Raw genomic sequence first — 19,086 nt, 5'->3', positions numbered from 1 at the left:
CCAGTAATTCTGATACTGCTACGATTGGTTAGCTCTTTCACTTTCTCTCTGGGAGTCTGCCTCACTCCCTTGTGTCCTGATTACCCTGTGTTTTTCAGACTCGGCCCGCCTTTGCACCCCATCGATTCATTCTACCCCATCGCCGTCTTCCACAACTCTCCACTCTCCTCATTCCTTATTGGTTAAAAATGAATTAATAAATAAATAAAATGATTCTCCTGTTTGTAAAGTTTTTGTCTGTTCAGGATTAGTAACAAATAACTATACACACACAAAGTGCACAAATGGAGACTAGTGTACAAAATGCCCCCACACAATTGGACATGCTCTCACATTTAGCGTGCACACACTGCACGACATGCACGCTCACCATCTGAGAGTGTTGGCTGTGAACAGCTTGGCCACACCACGGAGAGCAGAAGCAGGGGCATATGTCAGTGTGATGGTCTTTTTGGTTTCCCCGGCGACATAAAGGTTGCCTGGCTTCGTGTCCTTGGGGCAAATGGCGTATGTGTGTGCGCGCGCGTGTCTTTGTGTAAGCATGTGTGTGTTTGAGCTGGATGTGCTGTTATGTTAATTTGTTTTCAGATAAAGAGAAGTGTGTTTTTGCGTGGATTTCATAGCGCTCGCAAATTATTGGGAGATGATGTTCATGTGTGCCTGTTGTTTTTTTTTTGTTTGTTTGTTTGTTTTGTTTTGTTTTGTTAAAACATCTTGTGGTATCTACATGTTTTTCCCAGAAATCTGGGGATCAGGTTTACAGTTGGGGTCGGGCGAAGGTGAGGCAGGGTTAAGCGTTAAGTAATTAGGTTTAGGCTTGCTTTAAAAGCTCGGAGGCTGAGCGCAACTTAATGAAATATCATCTGAGGTGATGTTTACAGTAACCCAGGGTCGTGTGTGTCTGTGTGTGTGTCTTTCCTTGCAGAAGAGAGGAAGTACAAGTGTCACCTGTGTCCTTATGCAGCCAAGTGCAGGGCTAACCTCAATCAGCACCTGACCATCCACTCTGTCAAGCTGGTCAACACAGATGCTGAGCAGATTGTCAGCGCTGTTACAGCTGACTCCACCGAGCGCAAGAACTGCCCGTACTACTACAGGTAGGACCACGTGTTACCACCACACCTGCTGAGGACATCTCAAGCCAGTACCCCATAGTGGATTTAGGCTTTTCAAAAAAAAAAAAATATATATATTTATTTCTCTGATGCACAATTACACCCTCTCTCTGCCACTGCTACATGTTAAAGGTTTGTTTTCATTTTATCTGAAACATGCTCGTTCGCCTTCTTGCTAAAGGTTCAGATGAGGAGATGAAGTAGATCTGCTCTTGTGTCTGTGCTTTTCACATGAACCAAGACCCAGTGAACAGTTGTGCAAAAGTCCCACATTTCCTTATGTTTTGCTGGGAAGCTGAGAAATGAGTGTTGCAGAAATATGTTAGCGATACATGGAAATACAGTATAAAAAAACAAAACAGAGTTTGAAATTCTAACAAGCTTGAGAAAGTCAACATTTGGTGTGACCACCTTTATTCTTCAAAACAGCCTGAACTCTCTTAGCAGGTTTTCCTCTGACTTCTTTAAGTAGTCTTCAGGATTAGTTCTCCAGGTTTCTTGAAGGATAATCAAAGCTCTTCTCTGGATGTTGGCTGCCTTTTGTTCTTTTCTCTGTCAAGATGATCCCACCCTGCTTCAATAATGTCGCGTTCTGGGCTCTGGGGAGGCCAATCTATGACTGATGGTGTTCCACTGCATGTGTGTTTGTGTTTTGTTTTTAAATCCAGGATGCTGGACACTTTCCTGTGCTCATAATTCCGTCATTTTTCACAAGACCCCCAACAACCCTGGCTGAAATCCAGCCCCAAACCATGACACAGTGTCCACGGTGTTTTACAGATGACTGTAGGCACTCACTTGTTGTATTTTTCAGTCCAATTCGTGTTTAATGTGGAACACTTCAGCTTTTTCTCTTCCTTAAGAATGACTTCTTGACAGCCAACCTTCCACTGAGACCATTTGTGATGGAGCTTCAGTGAACAGTAGATGGATATCAGCTAAAGAGCCAGATGCATCTGTCTGGTCCTGTGTCGGGTCTTTGCTGTTTTTGTTTGTTTTTCTATTTTTTCTGGATCTTTTAAGGATGTCTAAAATTGCTGTCCATAAATCAATTTATGATTGATAGTTTTTATTTGATTTGTTTTGTTTGTTAGCCCTGCTATCTTCTTTTCTCCTCCTTGTCCAGTTTTGTAAAAAAAAAAAATTAAGGACATACTGGACACCAAATCAAGAATCAAGCTTTTGGGGAATCATCTTGTTGGTATAAAAATGGTCTTTTTTGCATTTTTGTAGAATCAGCTATTTGTGTGACACGCTGCTAGTTAGGACCTGAATCAAGTATTTAAAATTGGTTCATCCCTTCAGTTAGGTGCCCTTTTTCTAATTAATTAATTTGTTTTTTTGCTATTGCACAACAACACTTTAAAATAAATTAAAATAGGTCTTGTTCCTTGGAAGCAAAACATAAAGTACTGTAGCTTAGCATAAAGAGTGGTGTGGCTTTTTTGGAGGACAACAAACAAATAAACTCAATTGTGGGGTTTTTATTATATATATTTAAAAATAAACAGCTACTCTGTTCTGGTAAAACAGCTTGGATTTTGATTTGTGAGCAGCTTGGTTGAACAAACAGAACTTAGCTAATCATCTCTTCTTTCTGTAAATGTCTGCAAAAAAATCTAACTGGATGAATTTCCAAGGTGTAACTGGACACTTTAATGTGTCCAATGTCTTTTAAAATAGGTCAGTTGCACTATTTCTGAATTGTATGTTATCTTCAGCAGTCTTTATCACGTTGAGAGGAATGTAGCTACAACATACCATTTGGCAGTTCTTGCAGGGAAAATCTAACACTGAAGCGGCCCGTCGGCCTCCTCTCATTCTCACCCTCTTCCTCCTTCTTCCTCTCTGTTCTCTGTCCAGCTGCCATGTGTGTGGTTTCCAGACGGAGCTGAATGCCCAGTTTGTCAGCCACATGTCGCTCCATGTGGACAAGGAGCAGTGGATGTTCTCGCTCTGCTGCAGCGTCTGTGACTATGTGTGCATGGAGGAGACCGACATGAGGAACCACATCAGCACTGGGCACACAGGTACAGATAGCTGGCCTGACTTTTGGTGGTGACAGCACTGATGAGAGAGTCTTTGATTTTTATTTTTGTTTGATTGTTTGTATGTGTATTGTTGGAGTGAGCTGATGATCAGTTTATGGAAGAAAATGTTAGGAAAGTTCTGCAAAAAGAAAAAATACGCTCCAACTCATCAGCAAAGCATGAAATATTCACACAATTTGCTTTTTTTTTTTTTTTTTCTGTTTTTCCTAAACAGAAAAAGCTCACCCTCTGGCGAGGCTGAAATATTAGACTTTACTGTTTCAGCCTCCTGCTCTGTCTCATTAGCTGCTGGAAGGCTAATGTTAGCTGCGTGTTAGCATACTGCTGCCACGCTACTCGCAGCTTTTTGAATGATTCACATTTCACCGTTTCCCTCCTCGTCTGCTCTCCTCGCGTCTAGTCCCACCCACAAGAGGATGCAAGGAGTCCAGGCAAAAAGCGTCCTTGAATCTGAACCTCATTTTTAAAGCGACTGGTTCTGTGTGACATGTGGCAGAGATGCATGGCCTGCCCGCTGTTACACTGTCACAGCCTACTGTTGGATAGCAGATGTCAGATGAGACTACCGGCGTTCAGGAAGAGCTTTTATATTTCAACTTAATAACTCAACATTTCATGTTATTTTCTTATTATTTTGTATCTTAGGATGTTAATTGTATTTAATTTAAAAAAAAAAAACACTTTTGGCTTCTGAATGGCAAAAAATGACTTGAATTGATGAATTTCTTTTCAGCAGCCGAAACAAGCTTCTCATAGATGCACTTAATGGATAAGGAGGAAGACTTAGTTGTAGAGTCCTCCTCATACCATGGGCCAGATTTACTAAAGGGGGGGAAGGCGCTATACTCCTGTGGTTAGTTTTACGGGTGATTTACAGATGTTGCGCTCTAAATCACTTGCGTCTTTTTTTGAATATCGAGCGCAAAACATGTCTTTTTTCCATCTGAAATGTTGGTGTAATTGGCAGTAAATCAAAGTTTTTGTGCATGATTTAAATATTCCCCTCCAGATATTAAAGAAAGGAACTAAAAGAAATACAATATTTTCTTTTTCACACCTAAACCTAATTTGGTGTAAAACGTATAGGTGTTATCTGTGTCTCACGCCTCTGTAATATGTCATGGGTGCAAACGGTGCCACAGAGGATACATCTGCGCACCCTCAATCAGGCCTCCTCTCTTCGTTCCTGCCTCCTCTCAGTGCGTTCTAGGAAACGATAGATGTTTCAGAACGGCACACTAACATGATTTCCCGGTCACAGGTAGGAGGAGATGAGGAATCACGTAAACTCGATGGAGAACTCTTTCCCATATGGGCGGGACTTAACCGCACTCTGCGTCTTTTAATCTCCTTTCCGCTCGCTGTTGTTTCTGCGGGTCCTCAGACCTGTTCTGCAAAAGCACCCGATTCAGCTCCCGCAGAAAAAGAGATTTATGGAGTTATTTTCAAAATTACTCTCGCATGGAAGAGTGGGTGGTAGCTTACACATTGTGGCTCTTGGTCGCAGCTCAGAATATAAATACAGTGCGGTATTTGGACAGTGACACATTTTCTATTATTTTGGCTCTGCACTCCAACACATGGAGTTTAAATTTAAACAACGGGTGAGGTTAAAGAGCTCTCCCCCCCCTTAGCAGCGCAGATAGGGCGAGCAGGGCAATCGTAGGGCTCCTCCTCTGCTCACCTTGTCTGTATGTGAACAACTTAAAGGTAAAGTGCTCGGTAATAAGCATTTGAGTTGGCTGGTGTATGTGCGTTTTGTGAACAGATATCAAATTTGAGAGAAATAAAAAGCATAATCACAGCAATATAAACTCTGCCACTGTTTAAATATTTATGGGCTGCTTTTGTGTAATTAAAGGAAATCACTATGGGCTGTTTTAAGCAAAAACATCTTAATGTAACCCTTGATAAAAACACATTTCCGAGGACAGAGGGAAAGACGAGCGGCAGAGCTGGGTTTCATAAACAAGTCTCCTCCAATCGACCTTCTTTGGACTTTTAAAGCTGCTGGTCTGAACCTCTGGTGGTCGATATGACTGTTTTTGTCTAAAACAGCTTTGTCCAGTTTATTGCTGACGTTGTGCTCCTCTGCTAGTGCTCCTTGTTTGTGTGTGTGTTTGCTCCTTATGTGTGGGTGGGAGGGTGGGATTGTCCGGCCCAGACAGCTGAGGGGTCTTTCAGAGGCCACGGCGGCCTTGTTTATCTGAGAAGGTTGGCCCTTATCGTGCCTGAGGGGGGGGAAATCAATAGGCCTCGGGTCCTTTTGGAGACGAGCTGGGTTTACGATGCCACTTTGGCCATCTTTTAAGTCTCTCAGCGTCTCCTGGCATTTATCTCAGCTTCGCACAAGATGGACACCAGTGGCAAACGCACAAACGGTGGCGGGAGGGGGTACGAGCGACTTCAACTGTAGAAACGTGCATCCCGCCTTTTTTCGTGAGGGATGTTTTAATGATTTGTCAAAGGTCCTGCCCATTTTTGGTGAAGTGTCAAAACTTCAGGTGGTCGGAGAGGGTGGGCTCAGCAGCCTGTCAGATGTGTGGACACACCCAGGCGCGAGATGGCAGAGAGCTCACCGGGTGTTTGAGCCGACCCCCTCCGGTGAAGTTTGCAGTGAGTGGGGGGTGGCGGGGGCTTGTGTGGGTGGGATTTCATAAGAAGGGAGGAGTGAAAATTTGCCTCTTTATTTCTCTTTATCATAAATGTTGCTGGACAGTCACAGAAAAGTTATTCTGTGAAAGAAAATTAAATATTTCTCAGTTAAGTGTGTTTTAAGGTCGAGTCTCGGTGGCTCAGGGCATTCCCTCCCCGCTTGCATCTTTTGCCATTAGCCTTTGGGATATTATAAGAGAAGGCCAGCAGATGATAAATACTGCAGCAAAGGAGACAGAGGCACGCTGTATTTAAAAGCTGCTGAGACCGTGCTGTGAATGACCCTGGTATATTTAGATTTGATTGAAGGCGCTTCGTCATCTTGTGATACCAGGCGGGGGGAGACACATGTGCGCTGCATGTGCACATTCCTGTACATTTTATGCTTGTGTGTGTGTGTGTGTGTGTGTGTGTGTACTAGGCTGTTATTAAAAAGGTAGGTCAACCATTTCAGGATCGGTGCAGGCTTTTCCTCCCTCCTTTTTTTTCTTTTCCTCTCCCTCCTGAGTGAATGCCCTTTGTTGAGCTGTGCCCTGAGATGCTCCCGCCATCTTAGCTCCTTTGGCCATGACCCGAGCTCCTCGCCCCTCCCTCCCTGCCGCCCCCTCCGCTCTTTATTCCCTCTCTTTTCCTACTGAATTGCAGACTTACAGACGGGGATCAATAAAAGCACACTGCATCTTGATTGGACTGGCAGCAGGGCCTCAGTCAGAGCTCAGGACCATCGAGCCTGCCTGTTTTCATTCTGTTTGTGTATGTGTCCGCGTGCGTAACAATGGGGATCTAGAAACCGATGATGTGTCGCTCACAGATTGTGTAGATTTTTATTTTCTCTTCACTGCCCCTGCAGTTTCTCTCCCCTGCTTATTAGATCCTACCAACAAACGTTTCTTTCTCTCTGTGCTCCGCCCTCCGGCGTCCAGGTCTGAACTCGAGAAGTCCCCTCAGCGAGACCAAGAGCACCTCATCCTCCCTCTCGGCCCTCAGCGACTCGCTCAACAGCTCGGAGGGCGGAGACCTCACCCACGGTAACGAAGAACTCAAGAGCCTGTTAGCCCCGCCCTCCTCCGCCGGCAGCCAGTCCAGCTCCGGAAGCCACTCGGGATCAGGAACCGAGGACAAGTCTGACAAAGGCAAGGGACTGTGGGAACTGTTGCACCCAAATACACTTTCAAAGCCCCTGAAATCTCCACAAACTGAATTATTCATTTCTAAATGAGCAAGAATCAGAGTTTAGGTGTTCTGAAAAAGTTGTTTAAAGTGACCAAACAAGCAAAACTGACATGTTTTTGAAACCTCGCTGGGGTCAAACTGATCAACAAATCTCTTGGCCAAACAGTTTGAGGGTACTCCTCTGATTGAGAAAGTGAGTATTAAAGAGATCCCGTCTCCATAATTACCCTTGTCTTTTGAAGATCTATTAAGACTAAATGCTTTGGTCAGGAAGGTGCACGCTGGGCGACGGGCTCAAGAAGACGGGACAACGCCCCCAAACCGATTCCGTCCTTCAAAAACACACTCATTAATTCTCAACCAAGCACAGCCAATGAGTACATACTAACTTGATTCACTTAATTGTATTCGTATGTGGCCTCATCGAGGATGCTGTGAATTGTTTTTTTTTTTTTTTTTCCTTTTATTTGGATGCTCTGCAGATTTTATCCATGAAGGTTAGTTTACTCTAAATGAGAGTCTGTGTACAAAAACCATGTCCCGTGTTCTGAAGTCTGTCTGTACTGTAGAACAGAAAGAGGTTTTTGTTACAGAGCGGTAAGGGGTCATTTTGTTGCAAGAACTGCAGGGTCGTGTGTTTTTTAAAGAGCTCGAGCCCTTTTTTGGACTCAGTCAGGATATTACAGCCGCTGCTGCATCTCCTTGGACGTCCACTTTCACGATCTGTCTCTCGTGAGCCCCTTTGCTTGAACAGAAGTGCAGAGGAATTTTACTCCTGCAGCCTAAGAGGGCATTATTACACCTGACCTCTCCCTGTATCTGAACTCTCTCTCTCCCCTTAGCAGATGGGCAACCTCTGAGATTTCGTCCAAATGCAGATCAGCTTTCTACAAAAAAACAAACCCGGTCTTAATACTCACCGTTCTCCTCCTCCTCTTGCTCTCTCTCCAGGTTTCGAGTGCGTCTTCTGCAATTTTGTGTGCAAGACGCGCAGCATGTACGAGCGCCACCTCCAGATCCACCTCATCACACGAATGTTTGAGTGCGACGTTTGCCACAAGTTCCTCAAGACGCCCGAGCAGCTGCTGGAGCACAAGAAGTGCCACACCGTCCCCTCCGGAGGGCTCAAGTAAGGAAAGCAAGTACAGACAGAGGTTCCTAACTCCGCCCGTCCTTCCCCTCCCTTCCCCTCTCAATTCACTACACACAAAAATCACATACTGTATATACACACTCATTAGAGTACCTCGTGGGGTGTGCTTGTAACTTATTATAAATGCAACATTTTTAAAAAATGCACAAGCATATATAAGCATTATTCATTTAAATAAGAGCTGATTGTAACCAACACGTTTTTTAATTTGAAGATTATTTGGGCCGCATGCCTTTAATCGCCTAACCTCCCTTTTAATGGTTATTATCTGCGGCCAGCAAATGAAATGATACTTGATTCAGTTTTTCTCAACAGCCTGTCTTGGCAAGTCCAACTTATTAGACAGCGGTCTGTGGGTCTGCAGTGGCTGTTGTGAACAGAAGGGAGAGTGGAAAGGAGATGGAAACGGGCTTCCCCTCAGGGTCTGTTGTTCCTCTGCCCACAGCTAACAGGCATGCCAAGGAAAAAATATCTTAGGAAACCTGCATTCCACAAAACTACTTCCCTCCCTCCTCAAAATAACAGACACATGGTGCACTCTGCTGTTGATTATATAAAATTTGTTGGCACACCCCTAAAAGATAATCAAGCGCGTTACAGGCACCCCATAATCACAAATGTCTAAATCACTCGCAGTCTGTTCAGTCTAAATGCATGCAGTGGAAAGAATGAACAGCCTTTAAATACCAGTGTGAACAAACACACATGCACACTGCATATGGTTCCGTTATTTTTAATGTATTCTGATAAAGCAGCCTTGTTTTTATTATGCTACAGTCACACTAGAAGAAAACGGCAGTCGGAGACCGCAGTGCGACCAAAAGTATTGCGACTGTGCGCAATCAATTTGAAGTTGTTAAATTTTTAGAGACTAAGTCTGCAACCGCTTGTGGTCAGTTTTGCCTTCAAAGCAACTTTGGCACATCAAGATGGAGATAAAACGGCAATAGGCTGGAGTCGGTCGGCTATCCGTTTCAATCTAGCAATCAGTCAACTAAATTGCAAATCTGTTGTCGTCTACATGCACAGAATTTCATATTAACTACTTACGTTCAGAGTCCAGCGAGAACCTCAGAAATATCTCCACAAATAGTGACGTAGTTGCCGCAGGACAAATATTTGACTACAAAGTGACATAGGCGCTCTGCGACTTCTGTGGCTTTTATAGGAATATAATGGAATGCAGCCAGTCTGCAACCAGTTGTGCTCATGGTTGCAGACTGACTCTGACTGATTGTAAGATGTTGGCAGTCTGTTGATAAACTAATCAGCAGCTATTTATAAACCTTCACCAATCTGTCTGAGAGTCGCTGCACTCAGACCATGAGTGTTTTCAAACCGGTTGCCTCCCACTAGGAGACCTGTGCGATCAAAAGTGGTCACAGAGAGGCTGAGAGTTCTGCGCACTCAGCTGCCGAATGTGGAAAAAATTCAGCGCAAACACCGGACAACCACCAACTTTTCCTCTAGTGTGACTGAGCCATTAGCACCGACTGTGTGTACAGCTCTCGTCTCCTCACGCTTCCCTCTCCATCACCATACTCCAGTCCCACAGGAGCCTTTGTTGTACTGTGACACGTCCTTGTGACATTTCAGGCCTGTCAAGCTAACATAAAACTCATCTGCTGACCTCAGCACCCCCCCCCCACACACACACACACACACACACACACACACACACACTGATAATGTACCAATGTACTTAAACACACCTTTAGCTTCGGCCATGTTAACGCCACTCTGGATACAAGATTCAAGCTTCTGTATGTGTCTTAAAAAGTAAATGCAGATGTTTTGTGAAGATTCATTTCAAGCAACACGAGTCATGTTTTGTTTTTGTTCTCGAGTCTCTCACACAACTCCAGTCCCGTGCATGTGCAGAACCATCGAATATCATTATGAATACCGCCTCATCTTGTCACGAAAGACCTGTGTTGTACATTTTTTTGTTTTTTGTAGTTTTTTTTTTTTTTTTTTTTCTGTTCAGCCATCAGTGAAGTTCTCAACATTGCTATAAATGTGTGGAAATGGTAGCATTTCACTGAATGAAAACAGGAAGCTGCTTAACAGAGTTGCACTGACTTTTATCTCATCTGAAAATACGAATGCAAAAATGACACAAGAAGCCCCTTCATAGCTCGAAGACCTGCACGGCGTCTTTTAGTCGTTACCTCGACACGTTGCTGCTAGCTGTAGTGCGAGCGATTAAATGTAAAGGACTTCTTGTTTAATGATTTAACTGTTTGTCTGGTGTACGTTTCTGAAGCCAGATTAATTTTTTATGGTACAGTATACAAATAATATAGACCTGGATAGAGGACATTTTAAACGGGAAGAACAGAGCTCTTTTGATGTCTGCGTATTCAATTCGCTCCAGCTCGACTCGTATACCTTACTGTTAACATCTGCATATGTGACCTTCTGCCAGACTCTTACTTTCTTTAAGCCACTTTTATATTTACTAATAAAAGCAGGCAGAATTAAGCCAACTAGAAAAATGTTAAAGAACCTTCGGGGAAAATTGCTTTTCGATTGCCTGCATTTTCTTACCCCCCCTTTGAGCCCAGATCAATACTTTTTTTTTTCTTCACCCTTCCCTCCCCCCTCCCATCCTGTGTGCGCACACACACATGTATGCACTCGAGCAATGTAAAGTGTTTCTGTATATGTAGGAGTGTGTAGAGAGGGAGAGAGGGCCTTGACCATTTCGAGGTTTTTCTGAGGTAATTCTGTTCTGCAGGGTTTGTGAAGCGCTTTGGGGCCCAGAGCAGATGAAAGGTGCTATTTAAATGTAAGTGCCACTCCATTCCTTCATTTCCCTTCATGTCCTACTGCTCCAATCTTTTTCTCCTGCCTGTCATCTCCCCTACCCCACACTGCCTCACCTTCCTCCTTTCCCTCCCCTCCCCTCTCACACATGCATACCTGGTCACTTCAATTCTTTCACCATTAAACTTCCACACATACCACCACGTGCACACAGAACTGTACATTGTACTCAATTTTCCTTTATCTGTCCTCCTCCTCTTCATCATTCTCGTGTTATTAAGTTTCAAGGTGTCTTACATGGCTGTGGACATACATGTTCCTTTCAGCTGTCTTTTGCTTTTGTGTGTTGTGTCCTCCCTCCCTGCCCCCCTTCCCTTCCTCCCTCCGTCCTTCCTTCCATTAACCAGGTGCCCTTTTTGCATCTACTCCACCAATCGTCCAGCGGCCATGGAGTGCCACCTTAAGACGCACTGTAAGATGGAGTACCGCTGCCGCATCTGCCAGGGACTGTGGCCCGACCAGGCCTCGCTGGAGGCCCACATGCGCAGGCACCGCCTGGGCAACCACTACAAGTGTGAGCAGTGTGGCTACTTGTCCAAGACGGCCAATAAGCTCATCGAGCACGTGCGCGTGCACACGGGCGAGCGGCCCTTCCACTGCGACCGCTGCTCTTATAGCTGCAAGCGCAAGGACAACCTCAACCTGCACAAGAAGCTGAAGCACGCGCCGCGCCAGACTTTCGGCTGCCAAGAGTGCCCTTTCACTACCACACACCCCTTCGTCTTCAGCCGCCACCTCAAGAAACACCAGAGCGGGGGAACGGGGGGGGTGGACGGAGCCTTAGGGGGAGGAGGAGGCGGAGGAGAAGAAGAGGAGGAAGACGAGGAGGCGGTAGGGGAGGAGCTGCCGATGGAGACGTCACCGGGTGGCTCGTCGTTGCAGAAGAGCCAGGAGAACTTCCTGTTTGGTGGCGGCGGTGGTAGCAGCAGCGGAGGCAGCGGGAGCAACAGCCCTCTCATGAGCCTCACGGCATCTCAGGCGCTTCAGTCCGTCGCGCTGTCGCTCACGCTGGGCAAGTCCCAGCAGCTGGACCCCGCCGGCCCCCGGCACGGTTTGGTTAACGCCAACGGCGTTGGCGGCGCCACCCCAAGAGACCCCAGCGGAGCGAGCGTTGCCGGCGACGGCGGCAGCCCCTCCCTCTTCCTCCCTTCTTCCCGCCACATGTTGGAGCAGTACAGGAACTGCGACCGGGCCCACCTCATCCCCCTCACCACCCTGTTCACCCACGACAGCCGCTTCACATTCCACTCCCAGCTCCACTCCAGATGGCGGCCGGCCACGTCTCCTCTCCTCTTCTCCTCCAACTTGGCGTCCCCCTCCCGCTCTTTCCCCTCACCCTCCTCCCACAAACACTCCTTCCTGGCCTACCTGGGACTGATGGAGAGGGCCAAGACTGTCTGACCTCACCCGCCACTCCTCCTCCTCCCCCGCTTCCTCCTCCTTCCCCTTCCTGCTCTTTCCCCTCACTCCTCGGACGGTGGTGTGAATGACACTTGACCACTGCGGCGGGAGCAACCCTTTTTTCCAATCAGACCAGCAGAATAAGCTGGACCAGAGAAAAAAAAAGAAAAAAATAACATTTATAAGAGAAAAAGGCTGTACATGCTAAAATGCATTTATATATAAAAAAGCTGCTTTTCTTATCAGTTCTATCAATTGAATTATTACTACTTCAGCATCAATTACTACTCTCTTTACCTGTTTTTTTGTTTTTTGTTTTTTTTTAATATTTTGTTTTTGTTTGTTGTTTTTTTCCCCTGTTTTTAAGCATCTGAATGACCTGGACCCAGCTGCATTACCTGACGGAACTCTCACTTTTATAGCTAATTTTTCGTTAGTCGTTTCGAGGAGACAAAAAGACGAAAAACAAAACTCGCAAATGCTACAATTTTAGTGCATTTTTGTCTATCGCTATTATGCATCGGAATAGCATGCCTGTTTCTGTGTTTCAAACTAGCTTTGACGTCATTAGGAAGCGAAATTCGAGATATCCTTGAAGTGTTAGCGGTGCAATTGTGGACAGAACCAATGAAACGGAATGCTTTTCAAAAGCAACGCCTCAAACCACGCACTTACTTATTTATCAATCTTGTACATAGTTTTATAGCCCCCCCCCTCTTCCCATCTTTTTTTTAATTTTTTTTTACTTTTATTATTATTATTATTTTTTAAATTTCTGTTTTCTTTTTGTTGTATAATGGTGAAACGGTATTGTGCGTAGCTGCTGGCTGATATCGATTCCATCTCAGAGTTAGTAGTTATTTCTAAGCTCAGAAAAAAATATATGTAAGCTGTGACGATGTAAATATGGAAAATCCGACCTGTCATCAATCAATCTAAATATGAAATATTGCAAAAAAAAAAAAAGTTACATCCGTTCGTCTCTCCTGAGACGGGATCGATGTCAGAGCAGCGTCACATGCAGAACTATGTATCACGCACCTATACTTAGAAGAGATATGAGATAACTGTTTTGTGGAGGTGACCCGCTCTCGGGTTTAGCGAGCTAGCCCGCAGCAGGCGTCACCGCAGGCCGATTCAATGGTGCTTTTTGGAGCTTTTGTAATTTTTTTGTGTACAAAAAAAAAGGAAGAAAAAAAACTGTTCCAAAATGACTTGAATGAATGTATTTTTGTTTATGTACATGGAGAAAAAAAAGGCGATACAGAAGTGTGAACAGTCAAGAGACGTCTTCAGTGCTGGTAAAGGCGGGGAAAGTTAGTGTTTGGTGGCCTTTCTGTGTCCTCGTTTATTTTTATTCTCATTTTTTTGTCCTTAATTTTATTTTTAACTGAGCCTTTTACATCATAATAAATCGTTTCTACTAGCGTTCATAGAGAGCCCGTGACGAGGCAAAGCTCCTGTAGGTGCCACGATGAAGCCAAGCCGGGCCTCTGTTAGGCCGGCAGACACGGTACTGCTTTTAGTCCCCCCGCCTCCTTCCCTCGTGTCAACCTTTTGAGTTTTAATTGCACTTACTTTAGTTACACTTCAAGCCAAAAGCACTTAAACCTTTTATTTTACACCCCCCCCCCCCTTTTTTTTTAAGTGCAAACTTAGATCCACCAAGTTAGCATAATGTGAAGTAGGCAGTAGTTGCTGGAAATGACTCAATCAACACCCCTTAGTTTCACATTTAGACGTTTCTGGCGGTGCAAAAGGGTCTGCCTCTGTGAAATCAGAGAAAGCAAATGAATACAAATTGCATGAATTAGACAGTAGAGGTCAAGCTCCCCCTGGGAACTAAAGGTCCCAGGCTAAATTGTGATAGCCAATTTTGCACAGTGCTGCACTTTTTGATTATGAGACTATGTATTTATCCGCGAGAATGCTCGAAAACAAGTCTTTTTTTTGTTTGTTTGGTTTTTTTTGCAAAATGGAGCGGCACAAAAAAAGAGCTTTACCCGTCATCGATCGCGTTTGTGTTTCCTAAGTGGTCTTTAAGCCAAAATCCCTTATTTGTAAAGGGGTTGTTTTCCCTTATTATTTCCATGTGTCTGTTTTTACTTGTGCATTTTCTTTTTTTAAAAATGAAATATTGTTGCATGTTTATTTTGGTTTTTTTTACTTCACTTATGTAAGGTAAAAACAAAACAAAAAAGAAGAACGCATCGATTGGACAGAGAACGTAAATCGTCAAGACCAAACTGTAACTCGTGGCAGGACGTGATGTTAGGATGGAATCCGTCACGTCCTGCTCTGGAGTGATGCCTCGATTGTCTCCCCCCCTCTTCCTCTTCTTTTTTAAATTCCCGTTTGGTCCTTTTTGTTCTGTCGACGTCTGGCATGCTGTCTCTGGAGTAAAGGGAGCATCTCTCCAGCACACACACAGACACACATACACACACTTTCCTTGTACTATCTATGTTATCTTTTATACTCTAGTGCCACTTGGTGGAAGGAAACCACCTGAGACTTCTGAGAAAGAGTCAAACTAATTGTCAGGGTCCAATAGAGGAAAAAAAACAGAGATAAATAATAAAAGAAAAAGAATGTCTCCTCTTGACACCTTTTTAAAATGTCTGCCTTTTTAATACAGCGTAATCATGAATGGCTGCACTTCTTTACATCCTCCCCCCTCCCTGTCTCCCCCCTTTAGTTTGAGTGTAATGTTTAAAAAGGCAACAGGGCTCTCTCCTTTTGAAACCCAGTACTCTTAAGCACTTATTCTCTTTATTTTGCCCAACTGTAAGCAGCACAGTGACCTTTTTTTCTTTTTTTTAATGCTTGACTACCTTTTTGAGCACTTCAGAGTATGCATGACATTGTCCTCTAGTTCTTTAGCACTTAATTGTGTTTCAAACTAACTCCCCCTCGGTTGCATTTAGTTAGCATCACACTGCACTGTCTGCAATCAGTTAGCTTTAAGTTTGGCTGTATTTTATGATTAGAAAAGGCTCAACTATCTTAACTTTTGGCACTCGGTAAAGATTGGTATGTGCTGTACAAAGCTTTTTTTTTTTATTACTCCATTGTCAAGGCTGTACAGGGTTGTGATGATAACTGGTAAATAGATCATTTGTACTTTTTTTTTTTTTTTTTTTTTTTTTTTTTTGGTTTTGTATTTGTTTTTCTTTGTTTGGCATTATTTTATGTTCAACTTGCCAGATCTAAATGTAACAGGATTTGAAAGTAAAGCTTACATCAGATATTATGTCGGCTGTCTTGTCTTTTTCTTTGCGATATTGTTGGATTTCGACGCTCACTTAACCGCACAAAACATCTTCACAGATGTAGGTTTTGGGGGCTTTTTTCCCAATCAGAGACGATGACCAAGACTTTTGGCTGATTTCCCCAAGGCTGTCACCGCAGCAGACCAATGTTGCGTGTTTGATTTGGTGACACTAGATGTCCTCCCATTTGTGTGGGCTTGATACCCAAGACCAGAGTTGGATTAGCTTGTGATCCAACGTTTTTCATACGCCACTTTGCATTCAATCATTAGTTATTATTCATCTCTGGCTCTCTTCCACAGTGTCTCTTTCCGTTTTCTCTCCCCGATGGCTCTTCTTCCTGTTAAAAGGGAGTTTTTCCTTCCCACTGTCGCCAAGTGCTTGTAGCAGGGTCATCTCATTGTTGTTTTCTCTGTTATTACAAGCTCTTAGCTTACAATATAAAACACCTTGAGGTGACGTGTTGTGATTTGGCACTACATAAATAAAATTGACTTGAATGTGTGTCTTCAAAAAAAAATCAAACAAGGGGAACCTTTTGCTTGTGAGGCAGATGTGTTAAACACTACAGTTCAGAGCCATGCCAACAAAGTAGTTTAATTATAAACTGGTTTCAAATTTGTTTAGAAACTGTGAATAAAAATTAAATTAAAAAGACATTAATACAGGCAGATATAATCCATCTATTTTTTTTCCAGTTACCCTATTTAAATTTGCAGGTGGGCTGGAGCCTGTCCAAGCTGTCATGGGCCGAGCATACACCCTGGACAGGTTGCCAATTTATCACAGTGGTAACCGAAAGAAATGAGAGAGCCCATTCACTCACACATGCATACCTACGGAGCACCCAGAAAGCATTCAGAGCGCTTCACTTGTTCCACAATTTGTCACGTTACAGCCTTATTCCAGAATGGATCAAATTCATTTGACACCTTATCGTTTTCCACACAATAACCCATCATGACAAAATAAAAAGCCTTTGCTTGCAATTCTTTCAAATGTATTAATACAAAACAAAAATAGAACACGTGCATAAATATTCACAGCCTTTGCTCAACGCTTTGTTGAAGTGCCTTTGGCAGCAATTACAACCTCAGGTCTTTTTGAGTGTGATGCTACAAGCTTGGCAGAACCTCCATCAGGTTGGATGGGGACCACTAGTGCACAGCTATTTTCAGATCTCTCCAGAGATGTTCAAGTCCGAGCTCTGGCAGGCCACTCAAGGACGTTCACATAGTGGTCCCAAAGCCACTGCTTTGTTATCTTGGCGATGCGCTCAGCATCGTTATCCTCTTGGAAGAGGAACCTTCGCAGTTATCATCCCTGTACATTGCTGCACTCATTGTTCCCTCAACCCCTCAGTTTCTGCTGCTGAATAACATCTCAGCATGATGCTGCTACCGCCATACTTCACTGTAGGGATGGGATTGGTCAGGTGATGCCTGGTTTTCTACAGACATGACACTGGGCAAAGACTTCAATCTTTGTTTCATCACACCAGAGGATCTAGTTTCTCGTTGTTTCAAGTCCTTCAGGTGCCTTTTGGCAAACTCCAGGTGGGCTGTCATGTGCCTTTTAGGTGTTGTTCTTGATATCCTCCCTGAATAAGGTCCAAATAAGGTACCCCAATCGGGCAATCAGCTCTTTCTGTACCCTTCCCTAGATCTATGCCTCGATACAATCCTGTCTCTGAGGTCTACAGACAGTTCCTTGGACTTCATGGCTTGTTTTGTGCTCTGACATGCACTGTAGACTATGGGACCTTTTTATAGCCAGGTGTGCACCTTTCCAAATCATGTCGAATCAACTGAATTTATCACAGGTGGACTCCAATTTAAGCTGTAGGAACTTCAGTGGAAACAGGATCAATCTGAGTGTCATGGCAAAGGCTGTGAACACTTCTGTACATGTTGTATTTTTGTTTTTTATTTTTAATGACTTTGCAAGAATTTCAAGCACACCTTTCCTGCTTTGTCATCACGGAGTTTTTGTCTGGAAAAAAGATTGGGGTGTAAAATGAATTGAATCCTTGCTATAGTTCTGAAAATGAAATGTTTTTCCCCTTTTAGCTTAATTTTATTTATTTATTTTTTAATATAGAACAAAACCAAGTGATACAATTCAAACCAACAGCAAACTGCTCCTTAAAGTTCTTCAAAAAGTTTTCTTCAGGGAGAAAAAAACCCCCCATCAAAGATATATTTAATAAAACGAATCCTTTGTGTTCATTCAAAAGAAACTCTGTGGTTTCGAACTAAATTATTCTGAATGGCTTTCTCGTGTCCTCTGTGTAACATTTGGTTTTCCCATTCTTGTCCAACTTAGGATTTTAGCCTCCCAACAGTTTGGCGTCTCATTTGTGGTATTTTTGTGTTATGTGAGTGGGTAGCTGGGTTTTATACAGGTGACAGATGTGGAACGGACACCTGTCAGCCTACACTGTGGAGCAATCCTGCTGTAATATGTACTTAATGTGATTTGGCATCATCTTGCTGAAATAAGCAACGCCTTCCCCGAAAAAGACGTCATCCGGATGGCAGCGTATGTTCCCAGATGTTACCAGATGTTGCCCATGTCGTGGGCACTAATTCAGTAATTCTCTGAACCATCACTGATGCGAACTCTGTTCCCGACCAGCTGGTCTGTCTCCTGTTAGGGCCGGGGGACACACGGCCCACGGTTTCCAGAGAGACTTGAGGCTCAGAAGTGGAGGATCTGGATCTAGTCAGTTTTTTTATTTAGTCTTTGCATGTCAGTGTTTTAGATTGCATTTGTGGGATGCAGGGACACACTGTGTTCACTGATAATGGCTTTCTGAAGCTCACAGCGGATACATTTCTGTTTTCAATGCAGCGCCCCCCCGGGCCTGAAGATCTTGGCTATTCAGCACTGCTTTCTATTCTTGTCTCTTTTTTCTTCCAGTTTTCTGAATCATTAAATGACATTATGTACCACAGATGATGAGATCCACAAATTCTTTTCAAATTTTAGGCCGAAAAGTTTTGTTTTTTTTTCGTGTGGTGAACCCCTGCCTGTTTTTATTTGTGAATTACTCGGCCTCTCAGGGATGCTCTTTTGTTGTCCCAACTTTTTTTGAAAGATGTTATCGAATTCAAAGTGACAACACATTTTTCAGTGGATGAAATTTCTCCATTTCAACATTTGCTGTTATCTTTGACCATTTTCATTTAAATAGAGGTGTCACATGGCTTCCATTCTGCGTTTATTTTCATTTTATACAGCAGAAGGTAGTAAGTGAAGTGGACTTGAGATGAGTTTGCTGAATTACAACATGACAAAGGCAGAATAATTAATCACTGTGCCCACAGTAGAGGTCATTTCAATACATTCTCATGTTCAAGAAGCTAGTTTGAGATGATGTGAGCTGTGTGACATGGTGTGTTGTCCTGCTGGAAGCTGCCATCAGAAAATAAGCA

The 19,086-nt window shown here is 43.7% G+C and overlaps 1 protein-coding gene across 1 annotated transcript in view; it reads left to right on the top strand.

The window, feature by feature from the left end:
- znf827 (zinc finger protein 827) overlaps window positions 1-15,630 on the top strand; it is a 61,022-nt gene extending 45,392 nt beyond the window's left edge. The window contains exons 10-14 of the mRNA XM_026171342.2: window positions 926-1,097; window positions 2,979-3,145; window positions 6,745-6,954; window positions 7,946-8,123; window positions 11,324-15,630. Coding sequence (XP_026027127.2) covers window positions 926-1,097; window positions 2,979-3,145; window positions 6,745-6,954; window positions 7,946-8,123; window positions 11,324-12,377 — 1,781 coding nt within the window. The 3' untranslated portion in view covers window positions 12,378-15,630. The remainder of the gene's footprint in view (window positions 1-925; window positions 1,098-2,978; window positions 3,146-6,744; window positions 6,955-7,945; window positions 8,124-11,323) is intronic.
- Window positions 15,631-19,086: the final 3,456 nt, after the last annotated feature.

The sequence above is a fragment of the Astatotilapia calliptera genome, chromosome 6 (genome assembly GCF_964374335.1).
Source record: "Astatotilapia calliptera chromosome 6, fAstCal68.1, whole genome shotgun sequence".
Taxonomy (NCBI): Eukaryota; Metazoa; Chordata; class Actinopteri; order Cichliformes; family Cichlidae; genus Astatotilapia; species Astatotilapia calliptera.
This window is presented reverse-complemented; position numbering and strand designations above follow the sequence as displayed.